At 38.7% G+C, this 17,500-nt stretch overlaps 2 protein-coding genes across 3 annotated transcripts; both read right to left on the reverse strand.

Annotated features, from left to right (window-relative positions):
- Window positions 1-8,075: 8,075 nt before the first annotated feature.
- Window positions 8,076-10,346, reverse strand: LOC144712875 (PTB domain engulfment adapter). The gene is made up of 4 exons (XM_078587244.1): window positions 10,084-10,346; window positions 9,337-9,418; window positions 8,337-8,495; window positions 8,076-8,254 (listed from the first exon to the last, which is right to left on the reverse strand). Exons 1-4 carry the CDS (start codon window positions 10,309-10,311, stop codon window positions 8,184-8,186), a joined length of 540 nt encoding a protein of 179 aa, XP_078443370.1. The 5' UTR covers window positions 10,312-10,346; the 3' UTR covers window positions 8,076-8,183.
- A 99-nt stretch (window positions 10,347-10,445) lies between these two features.
- On the reverse strand, window positions 10,446-15,757 carry LOC144712874 (uncharacterized). 2 transcript variants are annotated; one of them, XM_078587243.1, is made up of 6 exons: window positions 15,047-15,757; window positions 13,685-13,796; window positions 13,416-13,587; window positions 13,128-13,315; window positions 10,798-10,931; window positions 10,446-10,696 (listed from the first exon to the last, which is right to left on the reverse strand). In XM_078587243.1, the coding sequence occupies exons 1-5, from the start codon at window positions 15,544-15,546 to the stop codon at window positions 10,809-10,811; spliced, it is 1,095 nt and encodes a 364-aa protein (XP_078443369.1). In that variant the 5' UTR covers window positions 15,547-15,757; the 3' UTR covers window positions 10,446-10,696; window positions 10,798-10,808. The 2 variants fall into 2 exon arrangements, with proteins under 2 accessions (XP_078443369.1, XP_078443367.1); XM_078587241.1 differs by having other exon boundaries at window positions 13,128-13,318; window positions 15,047-15,751.
- Window positions 15,758-17,500: the final 1,743 nt, after the last annotated feature.

Here is a 17,500-nt window from a genome sequence, read left to right on the forward strand (position 1 = left end):
GAATCTGCATTGCCTTTCTTTAATTGGAGACCTTATAGTTTGGCTGCCAAGGAGATAATACACAGAAAAACTACACAAATAAAAGTTGAACTAATCTTAAAACATGTCTGCTGGTGGAATTTTTGTCGCACTATGAACCCTCATTTATCCATTTATTTATCCTTTTAAATGGGATGGATTATCAAATATTCCAAATGAATCATATCAAAATAAATATTAAGAAATTTTTGCGACAGTTGTAGCTTCAAATGTCATGTGTAAGTCTAAATTAGGGAACTCTGAATTCCAAGAACCAGCAAAAGCAATATTGCGTGATTAAAAGTGGACTCCAACTGATAAATTAACTTAAATAAACCAATGTCCATCTGTAATTAAATACATACATGCCAAAAAAATATTTCCTAAATTTATGTGTGAATAAATATATTTCCCAAATTATATATATATATATGTAAAGCATTATGCCAGGCGGCGTAATCCGACTTGTTACATTATGATGAATGATTATTCTCAACCAATCATTGGAGGTGTTCCATAACTATGACTTGTATCTTTATGCCTTATTTTATTTATAGTTTTTGCCTAACCAAGATAAAAAAATAAAGCATTTTTTCAATAAATGCACCATAGTCACGATGTCCATAATCACGATGCCCATACATGGTAGTTCTGTCTTTCCCTCTGTCCATAGTCACGATGTCTAAGTAGATCCCCCATCCTTCTATAAAGAAACCATTGGAGTTTTTCCAAATTATAATTAGTTAAGTGAGTTTTTCATTCAAAAACTTGTTTGACTTCATAACTGAGATTCAACGAGGATGGGTTGAAGGAGAAATGATCAGATCAAAACTTGTGAAGAGAAAGCACCACTTGGCTCGTTGGGCATGTGACAAAAAGGGTGGTGTAATATTTGTATTTTTCAGACTCATGTCTTCATCATTTTTCCCAGGTTATCATTGCCGAGGATATCATAGGTTTTCACCATCCTACACACCACCACTGATTCCAACTCTCCCTTGTGTGTATTATCCTCCATCTTCTTTGCCACCACATATTGCATATACATACCACTTGCCTCACTCCATCTCTCACTAGTGCAAAACTGCCACCATCTCCACCACATAGTGAAACCACTCCATTCCACAGTCTCCACTGGGCACAAATCCCTTATCAAGTGAAGGTAAAATTTAGATAAAGGTCAAAAACTATTCTATAAATCTTTGATAAATTTGGTAACTAGGAATAATAATTTTCACCTTACTAGAACTATTTGAATAAATTTTGATAAGCTTGATTTTATTAAATAAGATTTGATTCTTAGAAATACAAAAAGTCTAGAAAGTAGGAATTAGACTTTAAATTTAGATAATCCATACATTTAACCTTGTGTATATTACTTTAATATCTCTGTGCTCATAAGTAAAATTAGAAGCCTCAAATAATATAATTAACCCTAATATATGTTCCATCAGTTGGAACATAATCAGGATGAAGACTTTGAACGTTTACCATATGAGAAGGATTAAATGAAATGAAAGGATAAAGGAAAAAACATGGTAAAACTAATATTCATTGCTTTGAGACTTTTAAATTTATTTCAAAGGTTCAAGTGAGTCACATGGATGAACTTGAGGATCTTCATGGGTTTTGTCAGTCTCTTTTTCTCCTTTGCCAAAATCGTAATGATTTTTATTAAAGTATATTATGGAGGAATATATTTGTTTCTCAAAATTTTTGGGTTCCTTAGGCTTTGACATGGATGAAGAAGAGGATTCCATGCAACGGAAGACACATAACATAGTGAATAAAGGTATTGATAAAACCATTGAAATGAAGAACCTATGCACAGATTGCATCATTGATTTCTTGGATCCTAGAGTGAAATGAGTCGAGCTGCTCAAGTGTGCAGCCTCTAGACATATCCGCATAGTCCTCTGCACATCTGATCTCCTCCTTGTTGACGAGCCCCGTTCAATCTCCGTCGCCATTCTTATGATGACCCGATTGCATTGAAAATAAAAAGGAGTTATGGGGAGAGGGGAGAAGAAGGGGAAGAACCCACAAAAATTCTGGCCTGGGTGAGTTTCATTAAGGGCCTTCCCTATTTATACTAAGTGGGTATTTGTTAGTATTTTTCATAAAAGATCCGAAAACTTAAGTATATCTTTAGACATCCAAAAGACTAATCGCGTGCGACCCTCTAGGCCATGTATCAGTATAGTTAATGATTAGAGCAGCCTAATAACCTTTATTGACCTTTAAAATTAATTTAGCATATTAACATACATATTAATTAAAGTCAGATCGATTTAACCCAATCGATAGGTTCAGTCTCCAACATGTGGGGTGCCAAGCTACACCTCGTGATCTAGAAGATACAAAGGAGTGCGTATTGACTCACTCATGGAAATTTTTTGTCATCAGAATGTATGTATGTATAGTCCCTCATCCATAGGATGACTTAGGGTATGGTCTACTTTCAAACCCTAATCAATCGTCCGAGTTAGTACTGATGTATTCGAAAACCATTAGAGAACTCTTCTCCTGATATTTCATTGTCTTGGCCAAGGACTTCATCACATAGTCTTCCTTGAGCTATCATCTCTTATACCGAGGGTGGATGATCCTATCTTGACCACTCAGTTGTGTTCGTGAACTTCTTGATGCACTCGAACTAAGACGATTTAGAATCCCATGATTAGGGACACGTAGGTTATAGTCAAAGTACAACTGTCCATCCAAGAGATGTCTTTGGTGTCTCAGGTCTAAGGACCACTTACACAACCATAACTTGAATCAACCTGATTGAATGTTCAGTGTAATACCACTAAAGAGCACCCACTATCTATCCTTAGTGTCTCCACACTAATGGCTACAGGAACAACCATACTCATTGTATGAGTGAGGATAGATATTGATATTCTATCAAGATATTTTGATGTCCTTCTAGATTATCCTTCTAATAGGAATAGTTAGAACACATCCTTAAAGATTAGTGATCGTTGTATTACGATCTCATCATAATTCACTAAGTCGGTTCATGTATGCATGGACTTTGTTATAAGCATCACACAAACTATAATGAATATGTTCTATTAACAAACATGGAATGAGATAGGGAATGTGTGATTGGATTGTCGACCACATATATTTCCAAAAAAATTCCCAGTAGATAGATGGCTAGGTGAGAAATGAGTACACAACTTGTATTTTAGAAGCCTTATTTGTTTACTCCGTAGTTATATATCACCAGAATTGTGCAAGAGACGAATACTCTAGCAACTCCATAGTTATTATATGTTACATAGTGAATGAAAGTAAACATATGGACGACTATCACAAATCTTGGTTTGATTGATCAATCCAGGAAGGAAGAGAATAAAGGTTAAAGAGTATAGACAAATAATAAACCTATTTTTATATTTTGATTCAAATGTGACTAATTTTAAATTGATAAGAAATAATATTAAAATTTTCCATCAAAATATTTTGCTTTAAGATTCTGACCAAAATATATTTTAATGATGAGAATCAATCAATAGAAGGATGATAAATATATTAATAATCATACTTCTATCCCATTAAAAAAAAATATTTGATAATAAGAACTAGTTCTTACTATCCCATAATAAGAACTAGTTTATCTTACCTAGGTCCATATAGTTTATTTTCTTACAGTCAAATCCCGAGCTAGGAATATTGCTCAAATGTGACCTTAGTGTTGGAGCAGAACACTGAGAAACCTTGCTTTGCTGCAGCGGAAGTCTTCACAATAGCTTAAGTACGCATAGGAGGAGTTAGAGGAGAGGGTGGGGACGTAGCCCCATCAGGGAATAAGATCGTTGCATTAATATCGTTTTGAGGTTACGTCGTAGTCATGGACATTACATGGGGGAAGATGAGGGATGATACAGAAGTATCAAGATGAAGCGTTGCGTGCCTTGGTACTGTCGCTTTTGCATCTTCATGTCCGCCACTCGCCGTGCATGCCCGCCGGCCCTGCCCCTACATGCGTGCCCTTGAGCTGGACACCATGCACCCATGATCGTGGCACAGGCCACCTGCCCATCCCAGCATTAACGCTCCACACGCCACCAGCACCGGCGCTGACACCTATTGCGCGTAGTCCGCTCGGACGCCCAAGTGCTTGGCACCTCAAGTTGGACGGTGCACCCCCATCGCTACCTACGGGGGCGACCAAGTGCCCACGCTGTCTCGACACTCCATGTGCGTCAATGCCTTAGTTTCCTGGCGGAATGTATTCCGCCCCGCATCCCACACACGCGATGTGCGCAGATCACGCGCAGTCATGCCGCGCGCAGTCATGCAGTGGGCACAGTCGTGTGGCTTACCCGCACAACTGCGCGAACAGCGCCACATTACTGCCACCTAGCCTGCGCATCTTACGCACGCGCGTTGTGCTTAATGCCCCCGCGTGCTCCCCTAGTGACTTGAACCCCAGCACGCACAGACCTTCCCTGATCCGTCGCGCTGGAGCACCGATGTGCACATGCACCATGAGGGCGATGGCCTAAAAGATCAGGGTCGGGCGTCGTCACCCGTAGTGCATGTTGTGGCTTCTAACTAAGGCCTCAGTCTTCAAGTTGTGAGTCCAGCACACAGACATATCCCCACAGTTATAATGCATGCCTCTGTGAAAGAATGCTGCATACTTTGGGGCTTTACATTTATCCATACAAGGAATTTAAAGCAGTAAAGTTTTTTATTAAAAAAAATTCAATCCCAAAAATCACCTCCATAGGATGAAGTAATGTGTATCTTGAGAAAGACTTCAGTTTAACTCGAAGATGAAGACATAGAGGGAAAAAAATTCTCTGTACTATTAATGATATCCTCTGTGATATCATATTTAATTTCTATGACATTTTTTTTCTCTTTTTTTAAACTGGTTTCGAAACCTCTTATTGCAGAAAAAAAATATCATTATCTAGAGTATAGGAAGATTATATTAGTTTGAGAATGCTATTATATTGTTTTATTAAAATTTATGTGATTTTATATCTTTCTTATTCTGTTATAAATTGAGGGCAAGAAGGGGATTGATCCACGAGGAGGAAGGAATTTGACTTTTTAATATTTTTAGGTTCAAAAAATAGTATGATGGTTTAGAAAGAAAATATATATTTTGTATTTTTCAAAATACCTCGGAATAATTATATGACTGAAATTATTTATTTGAATAATGTATAGTATTTGTATTCACTTGATATTAATTTATAATAGTGTGGTTAATATGTAAAATTAATAAAATAAATATAAATTAAAGTGGAAAGTGGTTTGCACTGGTTGGCCGTGTATGCACAAATGTCTACATCATATGTTGCACAACAGTCACGGAAATGGTAGCCATGCAACCAGGCCTTACAGCATGCATTTTGTAAGCTCTTGAGACAGCCTGAAGGTGCATGTGGCTGATGGACGTACATGTTCTGTGGGTTGCACACATTTTGTAGCAAAAGGATGATTTGAAAATTAAAATGATTTTTTTTAATTTTTCAGAGATAGAACTAAGAAATAAATGGCGGTCAATTCTAGAAGTTTAAGAGAAAATTTGAGCTCACGGGGAGAGAGAGAACATGTTGAATTTTACATATGAGAAGAAAAAAAATGAAAAATGGGTGCAATGAATGGGAAATGATGAGATGTGAGTTCCTAATGTTTTGATGATCATGTATTTAGTTCTTAAAATTTCACTCTCACATGGAATCCCTATATTTTTTAGGATCATGTCTTTTCACTACTAAGGGAGGATTAATAATGTGCAAAGTTGTCAAACCACTTATATCAGCTCGACCTACCAACCTGGATGCTGGAGAAAGCCTTGTTTTGTCATCCAGCCTCTCCTAGAGTTCATGTGTATTGGGGAGGACAAAAGAAGAAAATATTTATACATAGAATATGATTACTGAAATACCCTTCTATATTTTTGTAATATCTATCCTTCCTATTTCTTCCTCTTTTCTCACTAGTTGATGGATTTTCAGTTTAAGTCTCCTGCGCCCCCTCTAGGATGGGAACTGATGGGTAACTGGGTGGGTCTAAGTTGTTGCCGAAAGCCCTCTAACTTATCCTTTGTAGCCCGAACCCAAAATTCCTGCCTTTAGTCCACAAAGCCAAAGGATTAAATTTAAGCTCCCATAAAGTACTGCAGCCCATAGATCGTCATCCAATCTAATTTATGAAGTCCCGCACAAATGAGAATACAAAATATTCAGTAATATTAAAAGTTGTTTAATTCTAAGAATTCAAGTAGAAGTTAGTTGAAAATATGTATATTCCGCTGATAATGTTTCCATATATGAGATTTAGATTCATGAAAATCTATTGATAATACCTTAGATGGACTTATAAACAACCTAGAAGTCAACCACACATTTTACATCTCATTGAGCGTTCGTTGATAGATGCATATGGATTATTATGCACATCTCATGACATCCAATAATAAATGTAATGATTAGTAAATTGTGATGAGAAAATTATACAATGATCAATTAACTATAAGAAAAAATCAAAACCTTTCCTATTTACAGCATACTTGAGATTGACATAAAAATATCTGAATGGAGCAGTCCTATTTCCCCCACTCATATGATGATTATGGTTTATCTAATAAAAATTCTTGTCAAGATGCTAAGGAAATATTGGGTGCTCTTTAGTGAATGGGTTCATTGAATTCACCTGGAAGAATCCCTAGATGGTGAAAATAAAATATTTCATTGAATTCATTGTAGTCAAAATATATTGCTTGATCCACAAGATGTTTTTGGTGTTCAGGTCAAAGGACCACTTACACAACTTTGACTCTAATCAAGCTGTTTAAAAGTTGGGTATAAAAGCACCCATCAAGTGACACTACATGCTTGTGTCTTCCATAATAAAAATTAGGCATGATAAGACTTCACCAAATTAACAACCTTGAATGAGGGAAAATACACTTCAATATCCTTTTTTATTATCCTTCAATTCTTTTTTATATTTTTTATATTCTTGATTTAGATTTTGATTTCCTTAATTATTTCCTAGTGGAAGCTTTGGATGTTGGACATAAGAACTGGATACTAGGGGTGATTATCATAGGGGTTATTCTTAATATAAACACTGGATGCTCCATAATTTCAATGACAGAGATTTTGAATACAAACTCAGAGAAAATCTCATTTGTAAGGCTGTATTTTAAAAATATTTATAAGACTTCAAGTCATCATAGGTTTACCCATAACTATAGAGTTGAGACAAGTTAATATAATAATATCTATCAGGAAGACCGGTTTGCTTCAATGATCATTTTCTGGTTTGTGGCTAAGGAAAGACCTAAGTCTGGGACTTAATAATATTTTTCTAACATTATTTTTCCAAATTTTTGGTGGAAAGAAATCACAAAATATTTTCATGAAATTCCTCTACATGATTTCATCAAATGTTTTCATGACATTTTCCTAAAACAAATTTCCAAAGTATTTGTATGAAATGATTCTCCAAATATTTTGTACAAACTATTGTCTAACCACATTCCTGAAATAACATGCTATATAAATATATTTATATTAATGTTTGAAATGTCAACCTTCTTGCCAAAGAGGGATTTATATTAAATTTCCCCCAAAAAATTAATTTCATTTCCTTTTTATTACTTAACTTCTATTAATTACCGTCGTGTTCTCATATTAGATTTATGCATCATGGGAAAACATATATAGCATCCTTATGCATTCTGCAATGTTATGTAAACAAATGTAACCAATATAAATGAATGAAAGAGGGGTTTTATCTCCATGCAAAAAATGATATTAGAATACGATTTCCAGTGCATAAAACTTCATGCAATTCATCCATAAGAAAATGGAGAATAAATTTCAGACAATTGTCTTCTTTTTTCTGATTTTGTTGAAAGCTTTTGAGTCCATTTGATGGGTTTTTGTGCCATAAAAGCATTGGGTTTTGCAGATTTTCTTCAAAAATATAATATAGGATTTTTTTTGACAGACCAACAGGCCTCACCGAGATCCAAATTAATATAACTGTGTTTTTTGTTTCTTTTCCATGATATGTGATTTAAACCTAAGAGATAATTTTCCATATGGGACTAACCTTTTGGTCATTAATCATCAGTAAACGACACTCCATGTTGATGCCTTCTGTGCCAAGAACGACGAGAGAGCTCAATACTCAAAGCCTTTCCTTCTCAGGTCCTCAACAACATTCTTCATGCCAGTTAATTCCTGGACCAACCCTGAGAAACATAAATCATGTGACACATCCTTTTTTTCTTTATAAAAAATTGAGATAAATTTCTCAAAATTATTATAACTTACCATTTGTGTAATGTCGACAATCATGGGCTCCAATGATTAAATTGTTATCCCAACTTTGGTTAAACTGATTTGCTGCTTCCATGGCATCTTTCTCGCATAGTCCGATAAACCAACATCTCGTTTTGGGAAGTTTGTGCAAAGTTCTCTTCAAGATAGTACCTGGAAAACTTATTTTAGTTCAGGACAATATATTGAAATCTTTTTAAAAAAAGGTTTAGAGACAAAACACGAGGGAGAATACATCACCATGTTTTTATTCAGGGAAAAAAATATTTCTTCAATAAGGTAGGAATTTCTGTCGGACATTAGTTCTGGTGACATGGCTATTCAGGAAGTAGATTTACTGTATTTATTACTATTTTAATGGATAGCTATAGTCCTATACACATGGATTGGTTGGACAACTCCAAAGACTTGATTCCTTAGTCAGCAATCAAGTCTCTGTAGGGATATGCGAGGCGATCTCTGCAACGTCATTTTGAATCTAGTTTACATCATTTTGAATATCATTATAACCATACAGGCAGGAAATAACAATAAATATTTCCTGATATCTATAAGAGTATCAATACCCATCAATGAAGTAGAGACGCCTTGACGAATGCTATGGGGAGGCCTTCTTTCAAACTATTTTTCTCAACTCCTACCTCCATTTCATCCTCTTTGTTCTATTGTCTTCCATTGATCTCCTTCAGGAATTCCAGTGAAGTTCAGTCCGCGTCTATCAATCTCACAATGAGACCAGAGGAGAATGAAATGGACAAATTAACGATAGTTTAAAGTGTTTCACAATTTGTGGTGGTGTGAATCTAATTGTATTTGTATTCATATTCACTTGGCGTCTCTTTAATTTTTAATGCATTTAATTGTCAGAATCAGAGGGAGAATCAGAAAATACTGGAACAAAAGCCGAGGAAACCAACTAATTTTTTTGTCAAGTAGTTGAGGAGCTGCAAATATTCAAATAGTGGAGGAGAAAACTGAGTGATCATCATACAACCTGGCACCTTTTTGCGCGACAAAGCTGCCAGTGCAACATAGATGCTCTCTGGATCACAAGGTTGGAAGTCGAAAACAGAAATCTGCTCTGGAATTATAATCGTCAGACTAAAAGACCATCATAATTGAAAAAGTCGCGGAACTTTAGGTTTCCAAATCGAAACCCGAAGAATTAATGTCCCACGGAGTGAAAAAAATAATCTGCAGGACTAAATGATCAAAGTCACAGGTGAAACATTGAACCAACTATTTGCATCCGAGGTTATTTGCATATATGTGCGCTTATTTTCTCCTTTTGACTAAAATACGCCATTTTCTTCTTAGACTTAGTAAAAATATAATTAGCAAGAAAGTGAGAATTCAAGTATCCTAAACACAAAGGCATTGGCTCCCAGTTCTTCTGATCTTTGCAATTAAATGAGCACATCTTGACGATTATCGTACAAAACCAGAGTCTAATTAAGATTCTTCAACGCGCACGATAAAGGTTAGACCACAAAACGAATCAACAACTAAAGAAACAAGATAAATGCTGCACACCGCACTCGAATCACGAATTCGTTGACAAAAGCCTCCTCGCAGCGTCCATCTAACAGCGAAAAGCCAATCCAAGCACAGAGACTGACGATAACGCCAGAACACAGAATACAAAACAGAAAAAACATCATCCGGAAGATCGTCCCTCTCCGCGAGACCGTCCGGCTTCTAAATTACGAATCACGGGAGACAAAAATCCGAAACGCCGCACCTTCATGTCATGCGAAGAGCATTCGCGGCGATCGATTAGAACCATGAAATGCTGCAATTCCCACAAACGGAGAGAATATCCCGCGGAAAACAAACCCTGCGCAGGTCCAGCCGCCCTCAGAGGAACCGCCGCAACGTAGATTCGATCTCTCTTTTCTCCTCTCCGCACGAATTTAGCAGAAGAAGACGACCAATCTCGCGCCACCGCCAGCTTCCCCAATCCCGCCATAGCAAAGCAGTCCAACCCAAGATAACAGAATTTCGAACACTATATATAGCTAACCACCACACAAGTAATTCAAAATTTCCACTTTTTCGGTTGTTTTTTCTTTTTTTTTTGTTATGTAAATATATTCGTGAATATTGAGGGGTCAGAATCTTACTAAATAAAAGGGTATTTTATAATACAAGACGTCATTCTCAGCCGTCCGATCAGATCGAACGGCTCTAGCTCCATCAGTTGGTCAAGGAAATTAAAGCCCTTTTTTCATTCCCCGATCTTTAAGAAACCAATAAAAGCATTTGAAAAAAAAAAGAAAAAAAGGACGCCATTTCCTGGCATCTTGTACGCTATTTAAATCCAGTTAAAGGCCATGCATGCATGATCAGAATACCTGCCAAAAATAATAACCATAATTAGCCGAGAAATATATTTTAAAGCAGAAAAAATCTGGCCGTGGAAAAGAGAGTTTGAGATAATTGGGACAAATCTGACCGTAGAATTGATCATGATTGCTTGAACAAATGCCGGCCCAGCATTTCTGAGACGCCCAGCGCAGACAAGCTTTCACAGCCGAAGAGTTGCTGAAGCTTAGCGTCACAGCGTATCATCTTTGGGTTTACCGGATCCTGATAGAACATAAAAATTAACAATTTTTTTAGAAAAGACACAGAATACTTGCATTAATTTGAATTAATCGATGAAAAGGGAATGATTTTTTTTCTTACTTCTTAATAACAATTCCGCAACATGGTTGAGAAAAAAATAATAAAAAAAAACAAAACGTAACTGCAAAGTTATTGGAAATACATATCTTTTCTTGAGGTAATCAAATAACACAAGATCAGATGAACTCAACACTGGTCGTTCAGCTCTGGTTTAAGAAACAAAAAGTATGGAAGTGGAAAACGAGCGGAATAGGTGCATCTCCCGGAAACTGATGGCCCTACGTTGATGATCTCACGGTTGTGGATAGTGAATAAAAATCAGATGGTTAAACTTATTATTCTCAACATCTCTGATAAAGGTTACTCATAAATTTTCTCCAATGAAGAGTGAAAGCTACTTATTATTCTACGAAACAGAGGCAAAATATTAGTATTAAAATTTTTTAAAAATGATCAACATAAGAATGTCATAATTTATTATTTTACCTACCATTTGTTGCATTTGTACCTGCCGCTACAAATAGAGGCATATTTCCTACCTTATCTTCAAATGCCTTCATCAATAAATTGTTTTTGTGGTGTTATCTACTCTGCCCTCTTCTTGAGGACAATTACAGCCTCCAACATGGCATCTATATAGGGCCAAACAGGAGAATTTATCGGAATGATTCAGGCTGCATGCATTGAATTGAAATTGCTGATTTTGAATCCAGATTCTCCCCATCTTTTCCTCATTCCACTAGATTCTCCATTTCCAATAGATCCCCAATCAAAGGATCTACTCAGAATTTACAAGGAAGCCACCTTGATGAAATTGCTCTACTTGAGTTTGTTTCTGGTCCCCTGTACAGGTGAGTGTCTGCCGTGTAAATTTTATGGAGACCCTAGATTTGCTGCATATATCCCCATTGAGATCAATCGAAGATTAATAAAACGAACCGGAAGATAGGAGGATGAAGGCAAAGAGAAGATGAAGATGGGATCCGAATCAGGAGTTCTTGTCCTCGCGACAGCCCGATTCAGCTACGCATGCCAGGAAATCCCCAAACGATCATTCATCTAAGGGGTGTCCCAAACGACTTTGAAGGGGAGTACTTTTGACCCAAATATTGTCAAGAAACGGTTATTATTCCAAACAAAATACACTCAGTGGTTAACTGAGACTTCTGTGATGAGCCCTTATCAAGACTCAAACAGTGCATAAATGATATGAACCTTGATTAAGGTTAGTTCCCTGGTAAGTGGGAAACGGACAGAGTCAAGAGAGGGAGTCTGTACTTGGTTTAAGCAATCTCCCCAGGCCAAGTTTCGTAAATGAAGACACCTCATCTCTTTAAAAGTAATGGAGGCCACCCTTCGTATATTACACACTCTCCTTCAGGAGAGTATCCATAATAATGATTTGCCTAGATAACATAATAATCTCCGGGGCTGAAACTTAGGAAATTGAAGCCCAAAGGCACCAACTATCCAAAGAATTTCAAGGGAAGAGTTTGGGTCAAATCCATGTTTTCTAAAAGATCGAGGTTGCTCACTTGCCAAGGGGATTTCTGCTTTCTTAAAAAAATATGTATTTTTAAATCCAAAGGAAATGCCAGTGACCAGAAGCATGATATGCGTGAAGAGTATGAATCGGCGGAGAAATGTCCGTATGAGCAATTAGTAGGATGTCCTAGGTCCATTTACGCACTTGCCACAAGTGGCTCACTTGCAAGCAGCACATCGAGTTCTTCAAAACTTGAAGGGTCCCATAAGATGTGGCGTTGTCTTCCTAAGGAACAGAATACCATCTATGGAGATATACGTTTTCGAGCAGAAGAGCCCAAAAGTAGTACCAAACAATAGCGTCCTGGTCCATTAATTCGTCAGAAAATTCTCTCCTTATAGTTTCCTTCACACCTTATAACGCGTAATTAGATACTTGCATTGCAGAAATCACCGCCATGAAAGTGATCTTGGTTAGGAGTGACAAAAAAGGTTAGAATTAAAATCTGGCCAAACAAGTTAAAGTAACGACATTACGGAAACCAAAAAACAAATTGGCATAAAAGCTCATTGCACAGTGACGCAACAGATTCGAATACTGTAAACTAAAAATATCATGGAAGAGATAAAGGTCAAAAGGAAAATAAGTTAAATAATAACAAATATATTAACCTTCAGTTGGTAGACTTTTATATAATCCCATATCCGACTTAGCGCCTCTGACTGGAACATCTCCCTGTTTCCAGTACCAAAGAATGTAGCAAGTTCGTCTGATATTAGAACAGGGGATGCCTCAGCTTCTAGCTCAGTCGATGGAGGAGAATCTGTTGTTTTTGACTTTTTCTCCTCCGGCTCAGGCTCTTCTGCAATTGTCACGAGGTGTAAAATTTCCAACGGAATCAAAGGTTTACTAATATTTGACGGCAGTATTTGACAAAAAAAAACTGTTGATAGCCTTACTTGATGCAGCAAGAGTTGTGATGTGCTTTGCCAGTAATTTATTCATCTTGAACATATCGGTGGAATCTGTCTCAAAAACCAAACGCAGTTCATCGTTGCAAATAATTTTCCTTTTATTGGTGGGATCCTGAAGATTGTTCTTTCGAATGTATGCCCACAGTTGCTTCACAATCTTCGTCCAAAAAATATTAATACGCCAAATAAAATGGGGTAAGCTTTGATGTTATTGTCGGTAAAAATAAAGGGCCAATAAATAGTTTATTATCAACCTCTGTTCTCGACATGGTTGGCTCGCCAACAATGGTTTGAAGCTCAGGAGATACGCTGCAGACTTTGCTCAGGCCACCAGGCCCACCTCTTCTCTTAACTCCAATGGTAGCACTGGCCCACGATGAACCAAAAGAGGGTAAAAATTATAAGATTTTGTAAATCACTACATTATAGACGCAGAGAGTGGTGAGAGAGGGAATGAGAACAATATAGGTTAGATTACTTTAAAAAAAGATATATCAAACGTTTCTCCATGAGATAAATGACCTAATTACTTGCCAATAATTAAGATGGGAAATTTTCAGAATATCAACTCCGTCAGGCAAAGGCTATAAATGGAAAGATTTGGGAACATCACAGACTCTCATCAAACAAACTTTGCCTGGAAACAAGCAAGAAAAAAGAACACGATGAAGCATCTTTGCTGTGGAAATTGGAATCGCATCAATTTTAAAATAAACTACGCAACCAAGAAGCATAATTTCCTTAAAGCATGCTGAATTTAGCCAAACAAAAAACAAGAGAAATTGATAAAAAACGTGACTAAGAAAATCCCACCGTCCTCAAAGACAACGCCATGCGAATTCATCCAAATAAACGAAACCAAACCCGGCAATAACCACAAAAAACTACTCAAATTAATCATCCCAGAAGGCCCCAAATCACAAGACAAAAGAGAAACACAGCCTGATTTCGAACCCTGAGAAACTCATCTTTTCTGTGAAATCGCACTTAATTCTACAAGAGACTACCCAACCTAGATGCATAATTTCCTTAAATCTGTCCTCAAACACAAGAGAATTCATCCCAATAAAATAACAAGCGAAAAAAAACCCGGCAATATCCACAAAAAATTACTCAAATTAATCATCCCAGAAGGCCCCAAATCACAAGACAAAAGAGAAACACAGCCTGATTTCGAACCCTGAGAAACTCATCTTTTCTGTGAAATCGCACTTAATTCTACAAGAGACTACCCAACCTAGATGCATAATTTCCTTAAATCTGTCCTCAAACACAAGAGAATTCATCCCAATAAAATAACAGGCGAAAACAAACCCGGCAATATCCACAAAAAATTACTCAAATAAATCATCCCAGAAGGCCTCAAATCACAAGCCAAAACAGAAACTCACCCTGATTTCGAACCCTGAGAAACTCATTTATTCTGTGAAATCGCACTTATTCTACAAGAGACTTCCCAACCTAGATGCATAATTTCCTTGAATCTGTCCTCAAACACCAGAGAATTCATCCCAGGAAACGAAAGAAACGAAAGCAAACCCGGCAATACCCACAAAAAAACACTGAAATTAATCATCCCAGCAGACATCAAACCACAACCCAAAACAGAAACTCACGCTGCTTTCGAACCCTTGGTCCCCGATCCCCGACCCTTTCCACTCCGCTCTTGCTTCACAGCGACGGCCACACGGACAGGAGACTCGGAATCCGGATCAACCTGCGAATGCGGCGGCGGCTGCTGCTGAAGCAACTGGTGAGGCTGCTGCACAGACACCGAAGGCGCGCATCGAAATGCAAGCTCGTGCTGCTGCGGAAAATGGGTAAAAGGGGAAGCCGGAATCTGATGATGCGGAATCAGCTGGTGAGAATGGCCGCCCATGAACTGCTGCTGGAGATGGTGCTGAGGTTGAAATCCATGATGATCTCGGTTTCCCGACCTGAAAAGCAGGTTGATTTGGTCCCGAATGAACCCCGCCTTATGCGAAAGATCTAACCCTAGCTTCGCCTCTAGCTGCTGAACCACGTCGTTGACGTTGACAGATGAAGCAGCTCCGCCCGGATCCGTCTGCCTCAGCAGCGATTCCACGCAGCTCGCAATCTCCTGATCGGTCACCATTACGCCCTACACAACCATCAATTTCAACCCCGATTCGAACCCCGCAAAACTCCGCCCAAGATCCCAACTTTCTCCACTCCACATTCAAATCTCGATAAACCCTCTTCCCTCTCCCCTCCCCTCTCCCTTCTCCTCCCTCCCGCTCTCTCTCTACCCTTCTCTCTGTCTCTCTCTCTCTCTCTCTCTCTCTCTCTCTCTCTCTCTCTCTCTCTCTCTCTGTACCCTTCTCTCTCTCTCTCTCTATCTTCGTCTGTGTGGAGAGCGCCGGTCCCTTTCTTGAAATAATGGGCGGCCCACTGAGAGATGGTCACCGCTCCACTGTTTGTAGGATCGTCCGGGACGGGACGCAGGACGGGACTGGTCGTCCCGTCCCACGTCCCAGTTTTAGAGTTTCACCCAAGCCTGTCCCGTCTTGAATATTTTCGTCCATGTCTCGTGACGTAGTTCCGGATTGTCCCGGACTTAGACAATGGATGGGACGAATTTCGTCCCGTCTGATGTCCGGATTCAAAGCAGGGACGAAGGACAGGATGAATTTTTCGTCCGACGGTATGAGAGCCTTCCCGTCCCGTCCTCCCGGTATGAATTTTCGTCCTGTCCGGGGAAACAACCGTCCCGTCCGTTGTCCCGGACAAGAAAACCCCTTTTATATTTTTAATAAATTAATATAGATTTTTTAAAGTTTTTTAGGGAAATATAGAGGAGAGAGAATGCAAAGGGACAAGTGTACAATTATTTTTGAGCGGCATCAGTTTACACGCGCGTAAAAATACAGGGACTTTGATGCAAACTGTCATAGCGAGGACACGTGGCTACATCTCAACCGTCAGATGGGAATCCGGCAGTTTTTCGTCCAGATTCGTCCATCCATCATCCAAGACCTCCAGACGGACAATTTTTTCATTCCAGGAGACGAAAACCGTCCCGCCCTATGGTACCTATGATGAATTTTCGTCCCAAATTTCGTCCAAACCCTTGGACAGGACGATTCTTCGTCCCGGGACCTCTAGGCTCAGCCTTCCCTCTCAACCACTAGGCTCCCACTTGGCTCTCCCTCTCGAGCTCTCGGATCCTGCTCGGTTTTCCCTTCAGGCTCTCGGCACCTTCTCAGTATTTAGGGGACAACGGTAGATCTTGGTCAAGAGACGATGTGAAGACCTGGCAACGGTTGTCGTGAAACATGTACATTTCGAAACGACAACGAAACGGTCCACTGCTGTAACTGAATCACAACGATCTGCAGTGAAATGGTTAGAGTTACGGATCGTTCCGGAGGTGGACGCTGGACAGGATGAGACGAAATTCGTCCCACCTGACGTTCAGAGTAAGTTCAGGGACGACGGACGGGGCGGTTTTTCGTCCAACCATAAAAAACTATCCTGTCCAATCATACTGGGATGGTTTTTCATCCAACTATTAAAACAACGTCCCGTCCAATCATACCGGGACGGTTTTTCATCCTGTCCAGTCCTCCCGGGATGATTTTTTCTCCTGGCCCTCGTCCCGGATGGAAAAAAACCTATTTTATATTTTTAATATATTAATATAGATTTTTCCAAAATTTTTTAGGGACTAAAGGAGGAGAGAGAATGCAAAGGGACATATTTACAATTATTTCTGAGCGGCATCCATCTGTGTGCAAGTAAAAATACAAGGACTTTGATGCGAATTGTCATAGCGAGGCCACGTGGCAACATCTCAACCGTCATATGTGAATCCGGCGGTTTTTCGTCCGTCCATCGTCGAAGACTTCCGGACAGATGGTTTTTTCGTCCCATATGACGAAAACCGTCCCGTCCGGTGGTCCTTGGGACAATTTTGCGTCCCGAAATTCATTTGTATCCGGGGAAGTGATATTACTCCATCCCGGATGAAAAAATCGTCCAGTCCGCGTCCCTGCCCTGTCCATCCTCTAATCATGAGATGATTATCCGATGATTATACGTCCCGTCCT

This window comes from Wolffia australiana, chromosome 15, assembly GCF_029677425.1.
Source record: "Wolffia australiana isolate 7733 chromosome 15, ASM2967742v1".
NCBI classification, from domain to species: domain Eukaryota; kingdom Viridiplantae; phylum Streptophyta; class Magnoliopsida; order Alismatales; family Araceae; genus Wolffia; species Wolffia australiana.